Source organism: Arachis ipaensis, chromosome B05 (assembly GCF_000816755.2).
Source record: "Arachis ipaensis cultivar K30076 chromosome B05, Araip1.1, whole genome shotgun sequence".
Lineage (NCBI taxonomy): Eukaryota > Viridiplantae > Streptophyta > Magnoliopsida > Fabales > Fabaceae > Arachis > Arachis ipaensis.
The window spans coordinates 146,068,847-146,095,260 of NC_029789.2; the positions used below are offsets into that span (position 1 = coordinate 146,068,847).

At 37.8% G+C, this 26,414-nt stretch overlaps 3 protein-coding genes across 5 annotated transcripts; 1 reads left to right on the forward strand and 2 right to left on the reverse strand.

The window, feature by feature from the left end:
• On the forward strand, positions 84-4,395 carry LOC107644768 (post-GPI attachment to proteins factor 3). Of its 3 annotated transcripts, none has more exons than XM_021103195.1 (6): positions 84-429; positions 874-1,035; positions 2,090-2,351; positions 2,449-2,645; positions 3,007-3,194; positions 3,288-4,391. In XM_021103195.1, the coding sequence occupies exons 3-6, from the start codon at positions 2,193-2,195 to the stop codon at positions 3,572-3,574; spliced, it is 831 nt and encodes a 276-aa protein (XP_020958854.1). In that variant the 5' UTR covers positions 84-429; positions 874-1,035; positions 2,090-2,192; the 3' UTR covers positions 3,575-4,391. The 3 variants fall into 3 exon arrangements, 2 of the variants coding, with proteins under 2 accessions (XP_020958854.1, XP_016204183.1); XR_001621386.2 differs by lacking the exon at positions 874-1,035 and having other exon boundaries at positions 85-429; positions 3,288-3,931; positions 4,078-4,395; XM_016348697.2 differs by lacking the exon at positions 874-1,035 and having other exon boundaries at positions 85-429.
• LOC107644769 (dehydration-responsive element-binding protein 1C) lies at positions 5,554-7,159 on the reverse strand. Its single transcript, XM_016348698.2, has one exon. It carries the CDS (start codon positions 6,579-6,581, stop codon positions 5,841-5,843), a length of 741 nt encoding a protein of 246 aa, XP_016204184.1. The 5' UTR covers positions 6,582-7,159; the 3' UTR covers positions 5,554-5,840.
• Positions 24,514-25,806, reverse strand: LOC107641498. Its single transcript, XM_016344988.1, has 2 exons — positions 25,538-25,806; positions 24,514-25,468 (listed from the first exon to the last, which is right to left on the reverse strand). Exons 1-2 carry the CDS (start codon positions 25,804-25,806, stop codon positions 24,514-24,516), a joined length of 1,224 nt encoding a protein of 407 aa, XP_016200474.1.

Genomic DNA, 26,414 nt, shown 5'->3' on the forward strand with positions numbered 1-26,414 from the left:
CATTATTAAGATTTAAGATTTAAATAAAATTTAAATATTAAATTAATAAACATAGAAAAAACTATATAAAGAAGGGAACAACATGTGTCACCTCGTAAACCGTCTGTGAGATATATCATCTTCTCACGAGATTCTTGGTTCTTCACTTCAACTCAATTCAGCTCAGTTCAACTCGCTCCGAGTTGACTCAGTTCCCCTTCTTCCTCCTTCAACAGCTAGTCTTCTCCGTCAAATGCAAAACCCGCTGATTCTCTCCGGAATCTCCACACCTTCCTCCGTCTCCTTCTTACCCTTTTGACTTGGCTTTTTCCTTCACTTGAATCTGATGGCTCCGCATCTTCGCTATTCCTTCTTGCTCCTCACTGCTCTATGCTTCCTCCTTCGACTCATCGCTGCTGCTGAAGACGGCGACGCCGATCCGATTTACAAGTGAGCTTCATTCTCTTTATGAAATTCATGTACTATTGAGCTCTGGATTTTGCTCTAACTTCTCACTCTAGAACCGGATTTGGTGTTTTACTATAATTGCCATGACAAAAATTGGAACTTTCAATCATATAGTGTGTTTTGATAGTTTGGGAAGAGTTTAATGGGTGGTCTTGGAATCTTTTTAATCTATATATTGAATGATTCCGTTTAGTATATTTTTGGAATCTCAATCCCTGCATAGGGAAATGAATGATGATGTATATATTTGTTTGGTTTAATCTCTGTTGTTAAGCATGGAGTGTGTTAAATTTGAGAGTAGATTTTTTGAGATCATTCTTATCATATCTTCTGTGTGTAGTTCATAGTTGTGTTTCTTCTCGGAACTTTGTTGTTCTGTCTTTGTGTAATTAAAATTTGTGTCTGTTGTGATGTTCAATAAAACAGTTGTGGCATTGATGTTTCGATCACTAATTTGGCGTGTTTGGTTTCTATTTGGAACCCAAACCATGGTTTAGAACAAACCTATAAAGGAGAAGCTTTTTCCAAGTGAGGTTTTCAAATTGGGAAACAAGACAAGCTATTTTTCGTGGGATTACAATCCAAACGGTAAAGGATAGACTTTATGTAAATAAAATGGCATGCCTTTGTGTTGTTGGTGTTAATTGTTATGGCATACCTGGTGAGACTCATTTTTTGGTCATCTATTGAGGTAAGCAAGGGAAATTGTTGTCAAGTTTCAACTATTTCCTGACCTTGCATAAATGCCCTTTGATTTGATTAGTGAAATATCTATTTTCACTATTATAAGTTGTAATAATTAAAATTCCTATTAGTATAATAAATCTAAGGTCACAGCAAATAGGTTGGTCTTTATTCTTTATGGTTACGACCGACGAGGACTGATATGTTGAGAAGACGACGAGATTGAAACCCTGCTCCCAGAAAAAGAAGTAATTTGGATTGAATGGGGATTTTATGGCATTAGTATAGGAAATTTTATTGCTGCTGTTATTGTAAGATTCACCTGGGTTTCATCATCATTCACACATCCTGCGCAACTCTCATGCTTCAAGTAGTTTGAATCTTTTTCATGCAATTGCTTGAACATTTTTATACATATGATGTTTCAGCGTTAATAGCTTTATCTAGCACATTTAGGTAAGCACAAGTATCCTGTTCAAAGTTGTGTGTGACTCTCTTTCAGCTTCTCTGTTTTCTTGGTATGGATGCATTTGTCTCTTGTGAATGCATTTGTCTCCTTTTGACATTTTGCTATCTATCAACAACATGTTACCATGGTTATGCAGCTTCAGTCTTGACTTTTATGCAAAACATCAAATAATTCCTTACCCTTTTGGTTAAGTTCTAAAGAGTCTAAGGGCTTGATGGAAGGAATTTAAACTTTCATAAGGTCCTCATTCCATTTGCAAAAATCTAACTCTTGGTTTTCTTTTAGGTGGTTTTAATTTTAATATTAGAAAAGTTCGAGGCTTATTTATTGTTGGTTGTAAGTTGTAATTTGCAAATAAGTCAGGTCAGAACAGCAACTGCAAAATTTACACACGTCAAAGAAATTGCTGTGTTATTGATAACAGCAAGAAAATTATCCCATGTTCTATTCAACAATATGATCAGTTTTATTGTGATTATTGAATTTCAGAGGTTGCGTGGAACAGTGCGAGAAAACTGGATGTGTAGGTGATAGATGCTTTCAACACTGTAAATTCTCATCAGACGGAAAACCAGTTGATGGTCCATGGTACATGCATGAACCCCTTTACCTGAGGTGGAAACAATGGGACTGCCGCACTGACTGTCGGTATCACTGCATGGTAGCTAGAGAGGAAGAAAGAACAAAACTCGGTGACAAGCCTGTCAAGTATCATGGAAAATGGCCATTTCGGCGTGTTTATGGGATTCAGGTTCTTTCATGAATCTCATATGAAAAGCTTAGTTGTTATATGGGTTGGTTGGTTTCAGTTTCTCAATGTGGCATGGATATGTTATATATGGTTTCAGGAACCAGTTGCTGTTGCTCTGTCCGCTCTTAATCTTGCTATACAGTTTCATGGCTGGGTGTCCTTCTTCATTCTTGTGTATTATAATTTGCCTTTGAGGCCAGATAAGAAGACCTATTATGAGTACACTGGCTTGTGGCACATCTACGGAATCCTATCTATGAATTCATGGTTATGGAGTGCTGTTTTTCATAGTAGGTAAGTTGTTTGCTAGTGATTACCATTTATGTTCTATACTAAATCTTGTTTCAGTGTTGTAGACTTGTAGTAACAACCCCTGTAGCACAATTTTAGTTTCTTGTTAGTTCCTTACTAATTTTCTTACACTTTAGGCATATCTATTTTGAAATTTTACACCACTATGGTCATAAAATATTTATACTGACTACATCACAAGACAATTTAAAGAAGGTAGATTATGATCATCCTTATTAATATACATTATTACAAGGGATCTATGCCAGCTATGCTTTGTTTGATATTTCATTTCTGTGATTATAATAGGACCTTTTTCTGGAGGGTTTTAATGTGTATTTTAAATAAACTTCGTTATCTGTAGGGATGTAGAGCTAACACAGAAACTAGATTACTCTTCTGCTGTGGCATTACTTGGATATACCCTCATCCTAGCAATTCTTCGAGCTTTTAATGTGAGGGATGAAGCTACAAGAGTTATGATTTCCGCTCCCTTGATTGCTTTTGTGACAACTCATATCATGTATTTGAACTTCTATGATCTTGCTTATGGTAATCTTCTGTTCTTAAGATTGCTCTCTGTCCCCTTCTATGCAGTATACCAATCTTGCACACGTATGATGATGTGTCGACTGTTCTTTTCAGGTTTGAACGTAAAAGTTTGCATGATAATGGCCATTTTGCAGCTTCTTATTTGGGCGGTATGGGCCGGCATTTCCAAGCATCCAGCACGGTGGAAATTATGGTTGGTGGTAGTTGGAGGAGGAGTAGCTATGTTCTTGGAGAATTACGATTTCCCACCTTACAAGGGATATGTGGATGCTCATGCACTGTGGCATGCAACAACCATTCCTCTCACATTCCTTTGGTGGAGTTTCATAAGAGATGATGCTGAGTTTAGAACCACATCACTTCTAAAGAAAGTGAAATAGCAGTGCTTGTTGAATGACTCAAATGGATAGAAGGGGTGGAGGATTAGGTGAAAGGACATACATGGCTTCTTATTATGCCTACTTTGATTTGTACATCAGAACTTTCTCTTTCATTTTTGATATGAGCCATTAACAACAGCTGCTACTTTCGGCCCAATACAAGAAGATGAAAGCGATGAGAAAGCAATTGGGACAGATAAACCGTTAGCTGAGCAGAGAAACAAGTGTGTGAAGAAGCAACCAGCTTGGATGAAGGACTATGAGCTGGGAAATAGAGGTGCTGTATAGCATCAAGTTAGTTACGTAACAACTTAAAGAGAGAAAAGGTTAAAAGGAAAGGCAGAGAATCACAGGGTGGTAAGAAATATACGTAACTAACTTGATTCTTATTTCTTACCATTCCTCAATGATAACAATTCATATTTCTTACCGCTCTCTGAATCTCTGCCTTCTCTTCTAAACGTAACTAACTTGTTGCTACCGCTAATTTTATTACTCTACAGCACCTCTATTTCACAGCTCATAGTCCTTCATCCAAGCTGGTTGCTTCTTCACACGCTTGTTTCTCTGCTCAGCTAACGGTGGCCCGATTGCTTTCTCATCGCTTTCAGCTTCTTGTGTTGGGTCGGAAGTAGCTGCTGTTGTTAATGGACTCGTATCAATTTTCCTCGTGTGTAGCATTTATTTTGTAATGCTTAACACGATGGTTTTATTTGGTCTTTTTTTAACTTTGTTTAACACCTGTTTTCCTCATTTGTTAGAGATATTTCCTTTGTAAAATTTAAATTTGCAATGTCTACTACTCCTTCTCAAAACACCAACCTCCCTTTGATGAATCAACTAATCTAGAAGGCTAGTGCTTAGTATAACAGATATCTGTTTTTATTTTTATAAGAACTTGGCTTTGAAATAAACTAGTGAAGGATTTCCTTACTGTTATCTTTTCCCTTCCCCACCATTTCTGCAACAAAAAGAAGGAAAAAGAAAAGAACAAGGAGATATCAGAAGCAAATAAAATTGTTATATGTATACTAAAAACTAATTACTAGATCAGTTAATATGTATTTATGTATATTATTTAATTTATTTTTAATATATATTTTATATTTTAATATAAATTATTAATTTAGTATATACTTTAGTACTCATGTAGTCGTCTTGCTAGGTGTGTTACTATATATTGTACACATATGATAAACCAAATACTAATACCAATGATAATGAATGGGGTCAGTGAGTAGGATCCACATAACAATAATACAGAAATATCGTCGACCTTGTATTATTTCATGCTGTCCACCTAAAAATAGAAAAGAGAAAAAAAAGTTGTATTACTTCATATCATCCGACATCCAACCATGAAACATCTCCACGATTCTGGAAATATTCTAATTAGAATTTTTTTTTTCTGTTTCTGGCGCTGATACATTGCTCTTACCCTGAAACTTAGCAGCAATTATTTTCTAAGAACTTTAAGAGGTCAGAACTATTGACTTAAGATATGGATGAACTCAAGGTAGGTCAAGAAGCGTGTATAGTGTATCAAAATCTCTCTTGGCCATATTATACCACCTAAAAGCTACAAATCAGTACAAGCTTAGGAAATGTTATTTTGGCAAACTTACAAGCATGACTTGTGTGATTTTACACGATTCTCCTTGGTGGAGAATCATACTGATATGCTTGTAAATTAGGTATTTAACTTGCAACGTTATTTCTTAAAAGAATTTGTAAAATTGAATAAAACTTTTTAAATATATAAACTTGTACAATTGAATTATTGAGTAAATTACTGAATTCTGTTGTAGAAATAGTACTTTTGTACAATTTTTTAGTCAAAAATGATAACTTAGCCGCCTTTAACTCTATTCAAAGAGGGTCATCAAAGAGCAAGTTGGCCACTTTGTCACTTAGCACCTTATCTTAAGAAAAATGAAACGTACTTAGAAATCCTATTTTTTTTTTCTTAGTAAATTCAATTCAAATTTCAATCATCAAAGAAGTAGCACTGCTATGATTGCTGCTAATTAAAGGATTCTCATCCAAAAACATCAATGATATCCTTTGTACATGAATAACTTCATTCCTACCCATTCCTATTCACTTTCACTATAAAAGAACTAGGGGCTCACAATAAGGGAAAATGAAGAGACATTATTGTTTGAGTCTTTATCAAAAGAGTATCCGTACAAGAGATTAAAAACAAGTACAGATACATGCATTACAAAAAAGAAAACAAAACCAGACAAACACATTAGTCAAAAAACTAAATTGGAAAACTCCATAATGACACCTCAGTATCACCAACGTCCACGTCAGCATATCCGTACTCATACCCCATGCAATGTGTTGGGGACATGAGCACCATATTTCTCAACGATTCCGGCAATCCCAACACCGTCTCGGCCTCTTCCTCCTCCATACAAAACACTCCTTGTTCCTCTTCTTTTGGCACGGCTGCCGCCACTGCCACCTCATCATCGATACTTTCTTTGGAATTGTCATTAGTCTCCAAGGCCATCCTAGGTCGGAAGGCCTCAGCAGCCTCTGCTGCAGCCTTCTGGATGGCCTTGGCATCTGACGTGGCAGGCAACTGTAGCCGCCACGCAGAGTCAGCAAAGTTAAGGCAGGCATGGCGGCCTCTCAAGGCGATTGCTGCCACGTCATGGGCACGCGCCGCCATCTCAGCCGTGGGAAATGTCCCCAACCAAATCCTAGACTTCTTGTTTGGCTCCCTAACTTCACAAACCCACTTATCAGAGTTCCTCCTCCTCACACCCCTATACACAGGGTGACGTGTCTCCTTGAACTTCTTCCTCCCCGCTCGCTTCTTGGGATGGGTTGCCGCCAGCAGCACCTCCTCGTCAGATAACACGAAACCATGAGCGCCACCACCACTGGTACTTGCGTCAGAAACGGGCGAGGAAGTGTCATAGGAAGTGGAGAATTCAGAGTTAACAGCCGGCCATGTGGTGGAGTTAGAGTGAGTAGTAGTGAAGGTAAACATTAGTGGGAAAATACAAGAGAATTGGTTATATATGTTTAGAAGGTTTAAGTTGTTGGAGAGTGTGGTAGCGATGGTGTTATATATATAATAATGATATGGGTTTGGATTTGGAGGTTGAAGAAGAGGAAATTAAAGTGAGGAGTGGGAGAGTGAGGGTTAGAGAATGAAGAGGAGCCAGCTGGGGTTGATGACTGAGTAAATGGCGATGGGGGAACGTTGAAGGAAGGTGGTGGCAAGGTTCGTACGAGGAGAAGAAGCTAATAAGACAGCTCAGCCTCCCAAGGTGGGACCCATTTTGAATTAGTATGCAGTGAGCACAGTTGGTTAACGGTGGATTTGCGTGGGAAATCGTGACACGTGGACAGGTGTTCGTGCGTATTATCTTATCTATCACCACATGTTACATTAAGGAGGAAATACAAGTACATATTGCGCGTTTCCTTGAATGGGAAAGCCATGCATGCATCACACTACTAGTGACCAGTCGCACCAAAATACAAAGAATCATATCATCATGCTCCTTGACTAGACTAGAATACTATATATACCAGTATCTGAATTACTGGTACACATACTTCTAGACCTAGAATATATTGTTACATGTATATGGTGATGCCTTACAATTATGAATATATGAAATAAACTTAGTCACCATGCTTATGCTATCCGAGTTATAACTCCTTTATTTGCTTTAATATTACAATTCATTTTAAGTTTCTATGTAGTTGAGGATACAGATAATAATAGTAAAAATATAATTATGTATATATTTTTTATTAATTTAAATTTGGTGAAAGCTCACCTGTAATATTTTTTGTATGAAATTAATAATTAAAANNNAAGATAATTGTACGTGAATTTTTATCTTTAAATTTTTATAACTTAAAATTTTAAAATTGAATTTATGTTGACGAAAAAAAATTGTGAAGGCAAATAAAAAATAATAAATCACGTACAACATCACAAGTTCAGAATAAGAGACAAAGTTCTAAGATTCAATTTCATTCTCTACAAGCTTAATTATTTGTATATTTGATAACTTTTATAACCTATCATTGTGTTAGCTATAAAGGAATTTCAAATAAATTAAAGAACTCTCCAATCAAATTCTTTATTAATTGTTCAGACTCTATTTTGACTCAAATTCTAAGAAAAAAATTCAAACGAGTTTTAAAACCACATTCCAATAAACTATACGGCAAAAAAATATTTTCGATCTAGAAACATGCACCTAAATACCTAACACTCACATCATTAAACTTATGTAGAAACTAATTTTAGATTTTTCAACATGTTTTCATTACGCTAAACTTTAAAAGTATCTTATAATTGAAGTTAACAAAGATTCGTTATCCTAATCAAAAGAAGAAGTCTACTTTGAATATTCAATCCAAATATAAATCCAATTTAGATGCTAAATTATAGAGTGAGAAGAGCAGTGAGAGTGACGGTGAGTACACGTGGCACATGGATAACACAGCTAATGTTACAGTTATACATTGTCTGAAACGCAGACAAATAGTTTCCAAAACACGGTTCAGTTTGACAGTTAGTAACCGCCCTTTGATTTCTTTATTATCTATTGTCAACCAATCGCTTTTTTTCAACAGAAAAATAAATAAAATAAAAATAGAGAGAACTTTTCTGAATTGACAGAAATATTGTTTTATTCAATTTCGCATCCTTCCCGCGGAAACGCGTACATATGGACGAACAAATGAATTAATCCAGCCCAACAATATCGATTAATATTAATTTATAAATAAATAAGTTGGTACTCGAATTAATACAAGTAAAAATTGTATTAGGCTGTAAAAAATATTCCCGTGCAGAAGGTTATTACTGTTTAATTTATATTTGACCTTAATAATTAACTTCATTAGATTTCAGATTATGCAAAATAATACATTATAAATCATAAAAGTTAACAAGAAATGACAAAGATGAGGTAAGCATCAAAGTGGTCCATGAAGTTATCCTCGAAACTCAAAGTAATTTCTGAACTTAAAAATTTTTCGTAATCGTCCCTGAAGTTGAGCTCCGGTACTCATAGTCGTCCTTCCGGTGAATTTCGTCCAGCTGGCGCAACCGAAAAGCTGACCTGGAGTCGTTGGTGACACGTTAGCAGCACAGAAACGACATCGTATATGGGATGGCGCCAAAATGACATAAGACGATGTCGTATATACAAAAAAAAAAACCTCCCTCAACGTTACACTAACGTATCGTCTTCCACGCTCAAAACACAAACACGACACAAAGCAGAGCTCTCTTCTTCTCTGCTACCCTCATCACTGGCGTCAGTGCGATTGCAGTTACCGGAGCATATTTCGGTGGAGAACCTAGGCTCCAGAGGATTGCCTTCATCATCTGCATCAGAGAGAGAGTTGTGAAGGCTGGTTTCTCTGAAACAAGTACGTAAAAAAAGATATAAATATGTGGTGAAGCTCTGTTTTTGAAATTTGTTGTTAATCTATTTTTCACAGGGGAAAAAACATTTTCTTCAAGTATTTTGTGTCAGAATGCATGCTTGTGTTTTGGGGTACTGGCTAAGGTTTGATCAAAAGTAGGTTTCTTAGTGGTTAGGCCAACTAAGGAGGTTTTTGTTAAGACGAAAACTTATTTTTTATGTCCAAAGGTTTACTGCAGTTACAGTTTTAGTTATGGAGTTAGTAAGTTGGTAATGTGGTTGAAGTTAGTGAGGCTGATATAAGAAATTTTTTTTTTGAAATTACAGATGGGTGATGATTTGATTACCATCATATTTCACCATGGAGGATCATTCATCACAGATGTTGATGGAGGTGTGACTTACAATGGTGGAGATGGCTCTAAGTTGCCAGGAGTTGATACAGACAAATTGGATGTCTTTTTTGTCCGAGACTACCACAAGAATCTTGGATATGACAAGGTGACTCAAACATGGTGGCTGGTGCCTAATAGGCCCTTGCAAAATGGTCTAAGGGCTATAACAGATGACAAGGAGCTCTTGGAGATGTGCTACCTAGGTCAGCAGAACAAGGGGGTTATTCATGTGTACTATGAACATGGAGTCTCAGAACCTCTGTACATTGAGGAAGCAGAGCCAGTTTCATCTAAAGGGAAGGAGCTGATCGTGATACAGGACTTGAATCCCACCCCAAATCCCACCACCAATGATGATGCCGAGCCAATTCCCACCACAACAGCATCTACTCCAACCTCTGCACCAAATGACACCACTATTCCCACCCAAAAAACAGACTCAACTACAAAGCTCCCACCTATTTCAATTTCTGTTAGTAAACCAGCAAAAAAAAAATACAACCCCACCCCACTGCAACTCCTATGTCCAACCCCAATCCAACCCCAAAAACAGTGACTCAACCTAGTAAAACCAAGCCGAAAAACCCACACACAAAAATGTCGCAACCCACTGAAATTCCTAAACCATGGTCGAAATAAAAAAAGACCAAGAAGTCTGCTGCACCAAGGAAAGGGACTAGGAATGTAAAATCTGCAGCACCAGCACCATATGGAAGGAGGCCATTAACAAGAGCAGCTGCTAGTGAAACTAGTGTAAGACGTAATAGTAAGGAAAAACAGCTCTAAACAGAATATGTTGCATTGTCTAGCTCAGAAAATTCCTCATATAGTGAAGCCAGTGATGGTAGTGAGGAGGATGAACCATATCGGCCTGATGGTGATTTAGTGTCTAGTGAGGAAGATGTGAGTGTGGAGAGATTAGCAGGAAAGTGAAATTCAGAACCAGGATAGATAAGAAAACTTCTAAACAAAAGAGGGCTGTAATGGTTGAAGATGATGGTCCCGTGTGTGCTGACTCAGGCTCTGAGGATGATGCACTTTTTTTTGGACCAATTCCTAAGTTCGAGTCCATGGGAACATATCATGCTGCCCAAGATGAAGGTTATGAAGAATCTGATGGTGGAGACTCATGGCACTCAGAAGAAATGAAGACTCCTCCAAACTTTGAGGATGAGTTGGAGGAGGTTGATTCGGATGAGGTTTTTCCTATATTCAGAGATGGAGGTAGGTTTAGGGAGTTTAGGCTTGCGGTTGGAATGACATTCACTACAAAGATGGAGTTCAATGAGGCTGTGCGTGAATATTGTATATAGGAGGGTCACAGAATTTAGTTTAAGAAGAATGATAATGTAAGGATGAGAATTGTGGCTGGCTTGTATATGCTGCTAACAACACTGAGAACAATTACTGGCAGATCAAGACATTCATGGATGATTAGAGTTGTGCAAGGAAAACCAAAAATAGATTGGCTAATAGGAAGTGGCTGGCCGGGAAATTGGTGAAGAAGCTACAAAAATATCCTAACTTAAGACACTGTGAGGCTGCTGAGTATTTTAAGACAAAATGTGACTTGAAACTAAGCAAGTGTTCACTGACTAGGACCTTAGGAGATGCTAGGACTGTTGTGTATGGTGATGCTACTGCCCAGTATGGGATGGTAAGGGATTATGGGCTCACATTGCTTAAGAAACCCAAGCTCCATTGTCACAGTTGGAGTTATCCCTCAGCCCAACTCTGATGATGAACCAATATTTGAGAAGATGTACATCTGCTTGGATGCCTGTAAGAAGGAATTTCTGGCTGGCTGCAGTCCCCTCATAGGCTTGGATGGAGCTTTTCTGAAGACCCAGCATGGTGGCCAGATCTTGTCTGTAATTGGACAAGATGCAAACAATCACATATATGTGATTACATATGTAATTATCCCTATTAAAAATACTAAAAACTGGAAGTGGTTCTTGGAATTACTTCATCAATACTTGGGAGATTATAAGCAAAACAAACTCTGTTTCATATCAGATATGCAGAAGGTACGTTTTATCCATGTATTTGTTGTTTTGTTGTTGTATAATTTGTATTGGTTGCTCTGATATTAGCATGAACTGCTTATATATGCTGAACTGCTGTGTATTAGCATGAACTGGTATATATATATTGAACTGATATGTATGTAAAGAACAGGGACCAATTTGATGTCACTTATAAAACTTAAGGGACTAAAGTGATGTCACTTATAAAACTTAAGGGACTAATCTGATGTCACTTATAAAACTTACGGGATCATTTTGATGCTTGATAACATGTATTTCACCAGTTCTTTTTAAAATTTAGGGCCTAATCCATGCTGTTAAGAGGGTTTTTCCAGGTGTCCATCACATATTCTGTGTGTGGCATTTATGGAAGAACTTCAATAAACAGTGGAAAGATCTCCAGCTGAGAGGTTGCTATGGGAGTGTGCAAGGTGCACCAGCCAAGATGGGTTCTTAGAGAGTATCAAAAAGATTGAGAGGGTTAACAAGGAAGCTTGGGAGTATTTGAACAAGTGACCTAGAGACTCTTGGAGCTGGACTTTCTTCAGCAATGCATCTAAAATAGACAGTATCTGCAACAATGCTTGTGAAGTCTTTAACTCAAGGATCAAAGAAGTTAGAGCCAAACCTATCATTACACTCTTAGAGGAAGTCAGAATGTATGCAATGACGTCCATCGCTAGGAACAAAGTGAAGCTTAGTTCGAACACTGGTATTCTACCACCTATACAGCGCAGCAGGTTAGAAAAAATAAGGAAGGAGTCAAAGAGTTGGGTCCCGATGTGGTCTGGTGACTCTGAATACGAGATATTTGAGGTTCATGGGTGGCCAACTAACATGGTTGTTGATCTGGGAAAGAGGCTCTGCACATGTGATTTTTGGCAATTGAGTGGTGATATACTTTTACTTATTTCTTGCTTTGTTATTTTTTTTCTTCACTGTTGGCTTAATATTGGTAATATTTGGTCTTGTGTTAATGTTATTTAGGGATGCCATGTGTGCATGCTTGTGCTGCATTGGCAAGGGTTGGTAGAAGACCAGATGAGTTTTGTCATCAGTGGTTGACAATGGAAGCATATAATAACACATATGCCTTCCATATCAATCCAATTTCAGGTCAAGCCCTATGAAAAAAGTCACCTCATAACAGACCACAAGCACCTAAATTTAGAAAGAAACTAGGTCCACTTACAAAAAAAAAAAAAAGAAAGGATGAAGATGAGGAGCCAAGTGGGGGTCAAAAGCAGAGGAAGAAGATGAAAAGAATCTATCAAAAAGGTCACTATCGTTATTGTGGTGAATCGGGACACACGAAGAGAGCCAGGTCCAAAAAAAAAAAAAAAGAAAGGATGTAGATGAGGAGCCAAGTGGGGGTCAAAAGCAGAGGACGAAGATGAAAAGAATCTATCAAAAAGGTCACTGTCGTTATTGTGGTGAATCGGGATACACCAAGAAAAACTGTGGAAACAGAACTGCTGATGAGGTGGCTGCTGCTGCTGCTAAGGCTGCTGCTGCAGAAGCTACTGTTGTCCAACCTCCAGCTGCTAATGGTGGTGAAGCCACCCTTGTCCCAGAACCCCCCACCGAAATTCAGCTTGAAGTCAGTCAACCACCATTGTCACAAACCGACTCTCAAGAGGTTCACAAAATTAAATGATATTCAATCTTATTATGTGCATGTTTTTCTCCACTTTTACTAACTATTCTACATGTCTTCACTAATAGGTCTTGCCTCCTCCTGTGAGACCACCAAAACTCCCTCCCAAAAAGAAGTCATCCAAACAAGAAAAGGCAACTCCAGAAAGCAGGTTTCAAGTAACAACTACCCCACCTGCTGCCACCCCACCAGCAACCAGTCAACCCACAACTCTTCATCCGTCTCATCCTATGCAAGGTGCATCACAGGGGACCATTACAAGGCTTTTTAACTTCATGAAGTTTGTTCTCAATTATGGATTCAAACCACCCAGAAACAAAAATTGAAGACTAGGATTATTATGTTTAGAAGAAGATTATTTTGTTTAACTATTTTGATGAAGCAGTGTAATGCCTATTTTGAAAACTTGTGCTCCCAAGTGTTGAGGATTTTTTGTGTTCAAAACTTGTGTTCTCAATATGTTGAAAACTTTTGATATACTTGCAGAATATTACCCTGGCTCTGTAATGCCTATTTTGAATATGTTTTTTGCATTATGAATATATGATTATGGATTATGACCTCATTGAACTTGAGCTGTGACATATTTTCTTTTTGTTGTTCTCTTGTATGCCATTAAGATTAATTCCATTAGATGATTCTATTAGTAGTGCAGGAACAATTATTTACATATAACCTCTTCTTTATTCATATTTCAAATTATTCTTGCCCAGTTATGTGAAACAGTTTAATCTGCATTCCTATCAACCAAAATGACAGGTGCAAGTACATGAAGAGAACAACATATGCATATCACATGTCACTTATTTTTTGGCTAAATACAATTGACTCTGTTGCCTATCCAACCTTAAGACAAGAACAACAACTATAACCAGCAGCAGCAGCATACATGTTAACACGAAAATCCCCCCCATTTTCAAAACTCTAACTTTAGACTCTAGTCTTCCAAGCCTCCAAGCAATCTTCATCTTCCATTCTTCGTTGTCGTTTGAAGAGCTTGTTCTACCATCACATGTCATCGCATCTTCTTCCAGAATTTTGTCCACCCACAGAAACAACCCACACCACCTCTTACCTGCAGTCTAAACCCAGGAAAGTGAATCAACCAACTTTACATCTAGATTTACAACAAAGAATAGCATCAAGCACTTACATTGTAGTTTGGGCAACCCACGAACAGTCTCCCTGGATTAGAATCCGTCACTGACCATCGCAACACTGGTCTCGACCCGCATGCACACCATTCTGGCAGACGCGCATCTCTGTTTCTATTCATTCTCCTCATGATGCTTCCAAATGATCGTGAGTTGCTGGAGATCCAGCTGCGTTGCTAGCGCTAACCATAACATCTGGTGTTCGAAGATGAAGACAACACTGAAGACTCACCTCTGGTGCAACGGGGAGTAGACGAGAACAGCGTGTACGATGGAGAAGAAAGGAGAACAAAGTCAATTGGGGGTTAGGGTTTTTAACCTAAAATTAGGGACCAAATTGACTCCAAAACGTTTACTACGCCACGTCAGCTAGCCGTTGCGCTGCTAACGTGTCACCAACGACTCCATGTCAGCTTTCCGGTTGCGCCAGCTGAACGAAATTCACCGGAAGGACGACTATGAGTACTGGAGCTCAACTTCAGGGACGATTACGATAAATTTTTAAGTTCAAGGATTATTTTGAGCCTCGAGGATAACTTTAGGGACCATTTTGATGCTTACCTCGACAGAGATAGATAATAATAATAATAATAACAATAATGATGATGATGATGTAAATTTGTAAGTATTTAGGTGGTGTTTTTCCCTTAACTATGAGATTCACTACAAGAAAATAGAGTTATTTTAACACTTTATTTTTTAACACCATAATTAAATGTCAAAATTAATATATATTTTTGACAAATATCACAAATGTCAAATTTTCTATGTTTTCTTGATGAATAATTTGACCGTAGAAAATTACTCCTCAATTTTGATACTCATTTGTTTTCAATATACTCCACTATTTTTCTTCTTCTTTAGGCTCTGTTAATTTTGACATCACACTGCTCTCAGTTTAGGATTATACTACTCATTCTTTATCTTCAAAATCTCAATTTATTCTTTAGTTTCAAGATCTCATTTCATTCTTTGTTAAAATTTTTTGTTGAAAATATTTTATAGTCAATAAGTGTCAAAATAAATAGTATTTTTGACAATTAATAAGTATCACAAAAAATATGTTCTCAAAATTTTCTAATAAATTATTTTTGACGGCCAATATTTATCAAAATAAGATTTAAATTTTTTTCACAATCACTTCTATGTTAAAAATACTATTTTTGACAAAATTTTTATTAACATATTTTCATAGTTAAAATAGTGTCAAAATTTATTTTTTTTTAACAAATTTTAATTTTCTTTTACACATTATAACCTTAAAAAATAATCTAAATTGTTGTAGTGATTTATTTGCATTTGAATCAACAGTAGTTAATTCTCTACATTTTATTAATAAAAGTATTGATTCCTTTTCATTTTCCTGTATGTGAAAATGATGATATTCAAATAGTGCAACTAATTATAGTAGAAAGACAATAATTTAAAGTTGTTTTATTTAATTTAATATTTATAATTTTATATATGTAATATTTATAATTATGTATTTATTATATTTAAATTTATTCAATTGTATATTCTTTCCGCAATAATTGATACAACCTATATAGGACCACTCTTTTTTGTAGAGGTGCACAAGACCTGGTCAGATCCGAGGTTTCAATAGATGGCCCTGGTTATTTATTAAATCGGGTTCGGGCCAAATTTTGGGTCACCCGGCCCTGATCCTTTGGACCTGTGTAGTTGTTTGCTACTTAATATTTTGTTGTTATTGGTTGGTATGACACTATAAATTATTATTATTATGTTAATCTTGTGTTGGTTGTTAACTTTGTTTTAATTGTCTTTTGAACTTTAAATATTTAATGTGTAATTGATATAATTATTATTATGAAACTTTAAATTATTATTATTAGATTCTAAATTATTATTATGCGAATGTTGCATTGTTATGGAATAATTATTTTTCAAAATTTAGAGGTTCAAAAGATGTAGAATCTAATTTTTGGTGATGTCGTGATAAAATTGATCAAGACCCGGACTTCACCCGGTCTAGACCCGGCTTAAGTGTTGCCCGAAAGTAACACGATTTCATCAGGTCTAGGATTGGGGTAAGGGTCTCATAAATAAACCCAGTCATTATTTAGGGTCGGGTTCGAGTCACGACAAACCCGGCTTCACCCGGCCCCATGTACACCCTACTTTCTTGGCATCTTCTTCTACTTGTTATATTATTATTTTCTTAGTTTTATTTTGGGGTAAATTAATTTCATTTTCTGAATACTAGTAGATTAATTGATATTAGCATATTTATTAATTTAGTATATTTATAATTAGTGACTGACCCAAAAATATTTAGTAATCTTCTTTTTACATAATAGATAGTTAGATACTATTTGGAGGTAAAGCATATTATGGATTACAAATAATTACTGTTGTAGTTCCCCTCAAACCGAAACCCAAAATTATTTTTAAAACATATAAGGAAAAAATTGGTTTTGCAATGATAAAAGTTTATATAATATATATACATTAAATTTTAAGGTTAAATTTCATTATTAACAACTAAAAATAATGATATTATAAAATATGAATTTTTCTGAAGAAAATCTGAGTGGTTTCTGTAAACTTCCGGCAGACAATGGTTTTTGACTTTTTGTTCCCCACCACAAACAGTGGTTTTTAATGTATATTTGGAAAGAGATATAGAAAATGCTTTTCATTTTTTCCCCGATCATTTTATATTAATGTGTACACCACTATGCTAGATATTCGATCCATTATCAATTAACTAATTTGGAACCTGCATTTACTGCTACCAAGTTTCTATAGTTTTACGAAATTTTCAATTAAGTTCTTATACTTTTTTTCCTTTTAATTGGATCCTTATACGTTATTTTTTTTTTAATTTAGTCCCTATCGTGACAAAAACGTCTAAAATAACATAATATTCTCTTAACAAACGAATATTCTCTCTTTTAAGATAGCATGACACTCTTATATTTTTAAAATTCCAAAAAAAACCCTTCTCACTTCCACACTCACATATCCTTAGCCCTAACTACTTTATCGAGCTCTTGCCGAATCTGCCGCACGGTTCCCTCTCGCCGCGCCTCCTCCTCTCGGCGTCCCTGTCGTGTCGAGCTTCCATATCCATGCTCTTGGTGTCACTACCAATGGCTGCAATTCCACGGATCCTCACTTCAATTCTCTTAACAAACACCATGGAGCTCTTGCCGATCATCACCGTCATGCTGGTGATTTGGGTAACATTCTTGCAGGCCCTGATGGTATGATTTTTTATCAATTCTTTTTATTTTCTCAATTCTTTCTATCAATTGATTTTTCTCCTAATAACACATTTTATTCTTTTCTCATTCAGAGGTTGCTGAGATTTCTATCACAGATTTACAGGTAATTACTCAACTAAATGTTGTGCATGCTGATCCTGATGACCTTGGAAGGGGTAAGATAGGCCAAGTAGTTGAACATGTCAATGTGATTTACTCTTCTTTTACTCTATAACCGTTACTATTCTTGGATTATTTTTCCTTAATATTGAAATGTTGAAATAGAGAATTATTTTTGTTTGATTGATAATTAAATTGTGCCGGCATGTTAACAGCTCTTTATTTCTCGTAGGAATTGAGCCCTGGACTTTCCTTCAGAGGTTAGGAGAAGCTGTTTTCATTCCAGTAGGTTGTCCTCACCAAGTTAGAAATCTAAAGGTAAGAACATACATGATGCATTAGTGATTAGTCACATCTTTAGTATATTGAGTTGTTTCTTTATATATCTGCAATATTTTAATTTAATAAAAATATAAAGAATTTTCTTTTGTGAAGTGAGCAAGATGAAATTGCTAATCATATTCAAAATAGTTATCCCACAACTATTCTAGCCATCACGCCAAATCTGGAAGATAATATTACAACTTTAAATCTAGGAATAGAACCAGATATCGGCTTCTCGAAAGGCCTATTTCTGCTTATTAAGAATTTGTTTTTGTATATCAGAAGTTTATTGTCACTAACCAATTTGTTTAAATTTGATAGTTCCAGCATGAACTTTACGTGTCCTTCATAGGGAGACTATGCCATTTGAGTTATAACTCATTGGCCGAGCTTAATAGTTTCTTGCTAGTGTATAATGTAAATGCTTTACACTTTCTGAATTGCTGTGTTATTTACACCAGGTGAAGAAAATTACAATACATACAATGAAAGATGTGGTTGAAAATTTGGAGAAAGCACGGTTAGTGTTTGCAATCTTTACTCCTATCTGGTTTGTATTGTGATGCATGCATGATTTGATTACAATATTCACTTTGATAAGGCATTGTTAGATTATTATTTCTAGGTTCATGAATTATGACTATGAATTTAAGTTTATTATTTGATTTACTAAATTGGTGATTTTTATACAGGTATGGAAAAAGTGAGGTTCAGGATGGTTGCATATATTTACTGATGAACTGAAGTCTGCTCTCTCAAAATTCTTCTCGGCTCAAAATCGTCTGTTATCAATGTTATTATTGATCTCTATGTTAGTTCAAGGAGTGGGAGGCTGCAACACGAGAACTGATTTTTAAATTTTAAATTTCAATAACACAAATTACATAGTCTTGTGGTTTTTTATTGTCTACCATGATATGATAAAGACACAAATTATATTCTATGAATCTACACAAATGTAAAATGTTACATTATCATAATGAATACTTGAAGGATGAAAACTGAATTTTATATATGCTTATTACTATTATTTCTATTTTATTTTATCCATTCTTTTTTTTAGGTTCTTAAGATAAGATATTTTGAAAGTAAAAAAAAAAAAGAGAATGTATTTTTGGTACAATTTGTATATAAATAAGCAAAAGAATGATAGTGACAATAAAATGGATTATAAGAATATTTTTCATGTCTTAGAATCATTGAATAGGGATTATAGGAATATCTTTCATTGAATATTTATAGTTTCACCGAATTTTCAATTAAGTCCCTATATTTTTTTTGGTTTTCAATTAGGTCCCTAAGGGTATAAAAGTAATTTCACAATTCACTAACATTCTTTTGACGTTTAACGTTAATAGGGACTAAATTGAAAAAGAAATTAACGTATAGGGACCTAATTAAAAGGAAAAAAAGTATAAGGACCTAATTGAAAATTTCGCGAAACTATAGGGACCAACAGAGTAATTAAATCTAAATTTTATTCAAAGATTATTTTTTATTATTAAAAATATTATTTTTAGGAATATAATATTATTATTATTTTTTTACATTGATTTTTTTAATTTACAAAATATCTCTAATAATAAATTTACTAAAATACTCCTAATAATAAATATGTTTAGTTAAAATTATTATTGATTCTAATTTTTTTTTTAATTTACTAAAATACCCCAAAAAGTATGTTCCATGCAATGTTGCTCGTCTTGCAATTTTGTTGTTGTATCCTATGAAAATACTACATTAAAAATTGCTCACCTCCTTTCTCTTATATGACTCTTACACTTTTTGCTACATGATTTTGAAGATCTTTTTCAATAAAAGTCAATTTGTCATTGCTGCCAGCAGCAGTTGCTAAACTCTGATAGGTGTTTCTCAGTGTAACACTAGCTCTATCTGTTTGGCATGCAAGCTTAATTAGTTCTCTATTTTTTTTTAGAGTGTTTGCCATGCTAGGACTAATAGTATGGTTATGCTGGATTGAAGCTAAGGTTGTAGAAGGATTAGAGAAGGAGGAGGGGGTTGAATCTATTACCTTCTTTTACTTTAATGATGTAACCCTTTTATAACAATCTTTCAATATGAATCTGTTTAAACTTAGCAGCGAAAAATTTATGAGACAATTTTATTTTGTCTCATGAATATCAGAAAACAGAACAGAGAAGGGAAGAGAGAAGTTGACACTATCATGTATCCTGGTTCAGTTGCCTTGTGCAATGCAACCTACATCCAGTCTCCACCACAACAGTGATGGAATTTTCACTATAATTAAAGTATTATATACACAAATTCCACAAGATTGACACAATCCTTTCACTCTCAAGTTCTAACCTAACTTGACTTGGTTATGCTAATACCTAACTCTTCACTCTTAGTGCTCACCCAACTAAGAAAGGGGTACCTCACTGGTACAAGATACAAGACACAAAACCAACCTAAAGAAATCTGAAATCACTCTAGGCTTTTCACTCAAGTTTATCAGTCAGCCTTTTTATCACTCTTTGGCTTTTACTTGATCTCTCTCTTTATGCCTTTTCACACTCTATACATTGATGCTTCAACAGTCTCTGTTGCTATGTGATGAACCAGATTTTCTTAACTCTGATTTAGTTCCTCCTTTAACTTGGAAGCACTGTCCAAGTGGATGAACTTCTTCAGAGAACTCTTCTCAGAACATGAACTTCAAAAACTGGTTTTTTTTTCCTTACTTCAGCATAAACAAAATTTTTCTTTTTGTGTCTCCTTGCATGTTGCTGAGATGTTCTCTCCCAAGTCAACTCCTCGAACTTTGTGCTACACCAACTTAGCCGCTTACTTTCTTCCATTAATCCCCAATATGGAATTTTGAAACAGATCTCTTTCTCTTGACCGAAAGACTCAGAACAACAAAGAAGAAAAGTTTTCAATGGCAATCCCACATCTAAATCCTTGAGATACTACTTGGTCCCCAAGAAACAATCTTGGCCTTTGATTCACAACAATGTATCTCAGAAATCACTCTTTTTATATCTCAAAATGAAATAGCAGAGAGTTAAAGAAGGAGGGAAGAAAGTAAGATGCATGTAAAAGGAAATGAATCACCTTTAGCCTCTGACTTAGCTTGATGTAGTTTGATTTGGGTGATTAAACCTCAACCTTTGGGCAATTTACCTATATAAATTAAAAGTGAGAAACGTTTACCTGATTACAACAATTGGAAACTGGTTATGTGCATGTCCTGTTTTGCTTTCTATATTATCCGTGGAGCCAACCACGGTTTCAATAATACACATAAACCGTGGTAGGCAGCCAAGGTTTACATGCAAGGAGAGCTCAACATAAACCGTGGGAGGCAGCCATGGTTTACCCTTGAAGAATGCAACATGGAAACCGTTGGTGGCAGCCACGGTTTATGAAGACAATGTTGTGTGCATAAAACCTTGCAAGCAGCAACGGTTTATGCATGAGCAACTATAAATATAGAATCCGTTGCTGATGAGGGCGGATCACATTTGAGCCATTCAAAATTTTGTGAAGTTGGGTGGCTGAGAGAGAATCCGGAGAGCTTTGTGGTTTAGGGGGCCGGTTTGAGTTTTTGAACGAGTTGAGTGGTGGACCGATGGAAGACGAAGCTCGCATATACCGGTTAAATGGCGTTGCACATGTGGCTGGATATATCGACCAAGAAGTTAGTTAAACAACTTTATTATTATCATCATCATCATCATCATCATCATCATCATCATCATCATCATCATCATCATCATCATCATCATCATCATCATCATCATCATCATCATCATCATCATCATCATCATCATCAGTAATGTGACTTGTTAGTATTATTGTTATTATTATTGTTATTGTTATTATTATTATTGTTATTATTGAGAGTTGTTAGTATTATTATTGTTGTTGTTGTTACTATTGTTATTCCTGTTGGTATTGTTAATTTTGTTGTTGTTGTCGTTATTAGAAGTATTGCCATCATTAGAGAACATAGAAAACTAATGTTGGTGTTTAATAATTTTTTAAAATTATATTAGATGTTATTAGTATTGGTCGTATGTTGAGGATTTTCTTATCTATATTTTGCAGCCTACTAGGGTTATTAGCGGTGTCAAGAGACAACAGAATATTCCTTTACACGATCGGATTATACCGTATCTGGAGACCGCGGGCTTGTATCACTTGGCTAGGTTGAACAGTCAGTGGTTCTGGGTTGATGAGCCTCTACTTAGCGCATTCATTAAGAGGTGGCGTCCTGAGACTCACACCTTTCATATGCCTTTTGGGGAGTGCACTATCACTTTGCAAGACGTGACCTATCAGCTGGGTTTGCCGATCGATGGGGAGCTCGTTAGTGGGTGCCTAACTGAGTTTGAGAATCTGATGGAAAATGGAAGACCGGCATGGGTCTAATTTCGTGAGTTGTTTGGGGAGTTACCTCCGCAGAGTAAAATCAAGCAGATGACATTGTGCTACACATAGTTCCATGAGAGGTTTCAGGTTCTCCCAGCAGATGCTACTGAGGAGACCGTACGTATATACGCGCGTGCCTATATTCTGATGTTGTTGTCCTCTCAGCTGTTTGTGAACAAGAACGCAAACCGGGTCCACCTTCGTTGGTTGCCTTATTTGGCATCGTTGGACGACTTGGGTAGATATGGCTGGGGCTCGGCGACTCTGGCCTGGTTGTATAGATGTCTTTGTCGTGGGACAAACAGAAACGTTGTTAACTTGGCTGGGCCACTTCAGCTTCTACAGTCTTGGATTTTCTGGAGGTTTCCAAGTTTGAGGCCTAGTGGTTTTGATATCTTCGGGTTTTCGCTTGCATACAGGTACGGATATATTATTTTAAGTCCATAACTTGTTTAATTACATGTGTTGTTACCCATTATGACATGCTTTGAATGAAACTTGTAGGTGGGCTGAGTATCTACCGAGAAACGATGCAGTGGATCAAAGAGTGGTGGCTGCACACCTTTTTTTGGATAGATTGCGTGTCCATAATGTGAGTCGTTTAGTTATTGCTCTTACAATGATAGTTGTTCCTGTATAGAGTTATGGTTTTAACTAACGTTACATTCTCCGAAATAGTTCGTATGGGAGCCTTATTCTTCTCCCAAGGTGGCTGCTGTTGTTCATCCGAAGATACTAGTTGACGAGCACCGTAGGCTATGGACGGCGGTCACTAGCCTGATATATTTTGCCACGATTGAGTGGCACCAGGTGGATAGGGTGATGTCGCAGTTCGGCAGGGTTCAGCATCTCCCTCAGTTTGCTCTGAACATAGATTGGCTCCATGCGAAGGATGGAAGGGGTGGAGACCGATGGTTCCCCAGATATTATCAGGAGTAGTATTAGCATTGGGAGGACCGTTTTGGTTCAGTCATACCGGTCGACCGAGTCGCTGACCCCGGTCCATCAGCTGAGTACTTATACTAGTGGTGCCGTGTGGCCCACAGATTCTTATCCCCAGAGGTTGCATTTCAGGATCCAAGGCCGATTTTGTTGACGGAGGAGACTCGTCACAGGCACCTCCCAGGGTGCAGGTTGTCGAAAGACCGGATAATAGGCGAGTGGATCGGCGTCGGCGTATAGGCACACGTACCACCGATCGAGAGTGGCGATGGCTTGACGACCGTTTGGATGAGGACCTAGGTGGTCCTGATGACGGAGGTGTTGTGGATTATCGTGTTCCTCATCGTAGAGCCAGACGACAGGGTGGGCGGGATGGCAGTGGACGGGCTCGAGGCAGAGGACCATCCGCTGAGGATGACGGTGCTCAGCACGCTGTTGGTGAGGATGTTGGTGGTGTGGCAACGGGAGTGTCGACTCACAGGCATTCACTGGCTTTACTACCGCGGCCGTCGGCATGGATATCGATGATCCTGTTAGTCAGTCAGAGTTCTTTAGAGATATAGCAGACATGCTGAGGGATGACGATGCCACCCATTATAGGCCACAGATGCCTGAGGTTCATTCCCAGTTTACCGAGTACCAGCCACCTAGTCACGATGTTCAGCATCAGTTGCCGGTTGACCTCAACAAGCCTGCAACCTCTCCATCTGACCCATGGTTCGCTTTAGGAGGGACTCCAACATCAGCATTCAGCGCCGTTCCGCCACAGACATCCACACCAGTGGCAGACCAGAGACCGAGGAGGGTGAGGCGTTCTCCTTTGTGTGGCACCGGAGGTCACCTGCTTGGTCATTTCGATGATGATGACAGTGACACCATCAAGGATGCTGATTAGTTATGTGTTCTTTTTTCATAGGGTGGGGACTATGTTAGATTATGTTCTTAGCATCATGTTTATGTTTTTATGTTCCAGACTGCTGTTGTATATTATTTGCTATGTATGTGATATTTATGTATGTTTTATGATCGACGGCTACGAACTAGGTTGTCACAAGTATTACGCGCATTCATAATCATAGCAAAGTGATTGAATTAAACATGTAAAATAAAAGGAGTTAAACAGACGGACTTAGCACACTGAACAAAGGAACGACATTCATTGAATCAACTAACTTTACATAACTCAAATTAAGACTTCCTAATAGAACTTAGACAACAACAACGACACCCTAAACGTCATAACATCTAACCATCACCTCCAGCAGTCTGTCTTCACCGGTCACAGTTCCTCAGTGTATGCCCAAGCTGATGGCAGAGGCCACAACGCTTCGGCTGGTTCTCAACAGACTGATCCATGCTACTGCGGATCCTGGTTGCCTTCGGACGACCTTCCCTTGCACACCTCATGTTAGGATCAGGTATGACAGTTGGTCCAGCATATGGGGGCCATAGACCTTCTGGGATAGGCGGAACAAACCCGTGCTTATATACGTTGAACACCTCAGTCATACGATACACCTCGTGGACATATGACGCCCAATTCAGGCGCGAGTGGGCGCAACATGCAATGGCGTGACAACATGGATAATGGAGCGCCTGAAAGTGGCCACAATCGCATGTGTGATCCTTAAGGGAAACTCGATAGGAACCTAGCGAGAAGTTTCCAGTCGGTGTCGTCTCAGCCACCGTGTATTCCGACTGGTGCCTATCGAATAACGTGACGGTGAAGCACCTTGAGTCTCTCATGTTCCGATCAATAGCCTTCACCAACGCCTGACAAAATTCATGGCCAGATCCAACTTGCGCCTCTGCTGTTTGTCCGCAGAGCACGAATAGCTCGACAAGCCTCTCATAAGTAGACTTAACCAATGAAGTGACCGGGAGGTTCCGAGTTCCCTTTAACACGGAATTCACGCATTCACTAATGTTGGTTGTCATGTGGCCGAACCGTCTACCGCTATCCTCGTGTTGGGTCCACTTCTCATACTCCATCCAGTTGGCCCAGTCACACATAGCCGGATTCTCAGTCCGCATGATGTCAAACCAATAATAGAACTCTGCTTCAGTTTTTACATAGGCCGCATTCACCAGCATCTTCCTTGCATCTTTACCTTTGAAGCTAAGGCTAAAATTCGCTGCGACATGACGGATACAGTACACTCGAAAAGCACGTGGAGGCAGCCAACCATTCTCGGGATTCTCAAGTGCAGCCTTGATGCCATTATGCCTGTCAGAGATAACAAGGATACCCTCCTGTGGCGTCACATGCGTTCATAGGTTGGACAAGAAGAATGACCATGACTCCGCATTTTCTCCCTGCACTAGGGCGAAGGCTATCGGGAGGATGTTCGAGTTTCCATCCTGCGCAATTGCCAACAGTAACGTGCCTCCGTACTTGCCACACAAGTGGGTACCGTCAATACTCACAAGTGGCTTGCAATGCCGGAAGGCCTTGATGCAGGGTGGAAATGTCCAGAAAAGACAATGAAAGTACACTGTAGACTCATCGACCTGATCCCCAACTCGAACAGGAGAGGTCTTCAACACAGTAACTGTCCCGGCCATGGTCAACTGCACCCCTAGCATCTAACGTGGCAACTCGGCATACGACTCTTTCCAGTCTCTATATATTTGTGCAACTGCCTTCTGTTTTGTCATTCAAACCTTCTTGTAACTAGGCCTGAACCCATAATCAGCTTCTGTTGCTTGTTGCAAGACCTTTATCGTAACCGCAGCATCCGCCCTCACCAACGAAAAAATTCTCGCACAGATAGCGTGGTAATCAAGCTGACGGTGATCACTGAAAATAGAGGTGGCCAAGCAAGTGTGGGGACCGTTGTACCTCCAAACCTCCCAAGTGCCCTTTCGTGCACGAAGCGATATGCGAATCAACCAACTGCAATCCTTGCCGAACTCCTTGCATTTTCCATGATACTTCAGATGATCCGATTCTAAGACTCGGTACTCGACACCTCGACGGATGCTATAGTCCTTCATACTCAGAACAGCTTCATCTTTATTCTGGAATGATTTCCCAACCTGAAATTCTGTAGAAGAACCCCAATTGTAGCACCTCCGTCCGCCTGTTGACCCAGAGCCTCGATGTTTAGGGTGGAGAAGTGTGGAGGGTACTGATGTGTGCCAGAACTTGAAGGACCGTGTTGTGCATGTGG

Bases quoted from the DNA above. Each gene is read 5' to 3' on its own strand.
- LOC107644768 (XM_016348697.2), top strand. From the start codon at position 326: ATGGCTCCGCATCTTCGCTATTCCTTCTTGCTCCTCACTGCTCTATGC. The intron at 2,352-2,448 runs GTTCTTTCATGA...ATATGGTTTCAG, and splicing joins GGCGTGTTTATGGGATTCAG to GAACCAGTTGCTGTTGCTCT. The intron at 3,195-3,287 runs GTAATCTTCTGT...TGTTCTTTTCAG, and splicing joins CTTCTATGATCTTGCTTATG to GTTTGAACGTAAAAGTTTGC.
- LOC107644769 (XM_016348698.2), bottom strand. From the start codon at position 6,581: ATGTTTACCTTCACTACTACTCACTCTAACTCCACCACATGGCCGGCT.
- LOC107641498 (XM_016344988.1), bottom strand. From the start codon at position 25,806: ATGGCCGGGACAGTTACTGTGTTGAAGACCTCTCCTGTTCGAGTTGGG. The intron at 25,469-25,537 runs GTCATTCTTCTT...TATCTCTGACAG, and splicing joins GGAGAAAATGCGGAGTCATG to GCATAATGGCATCAAGGCTG.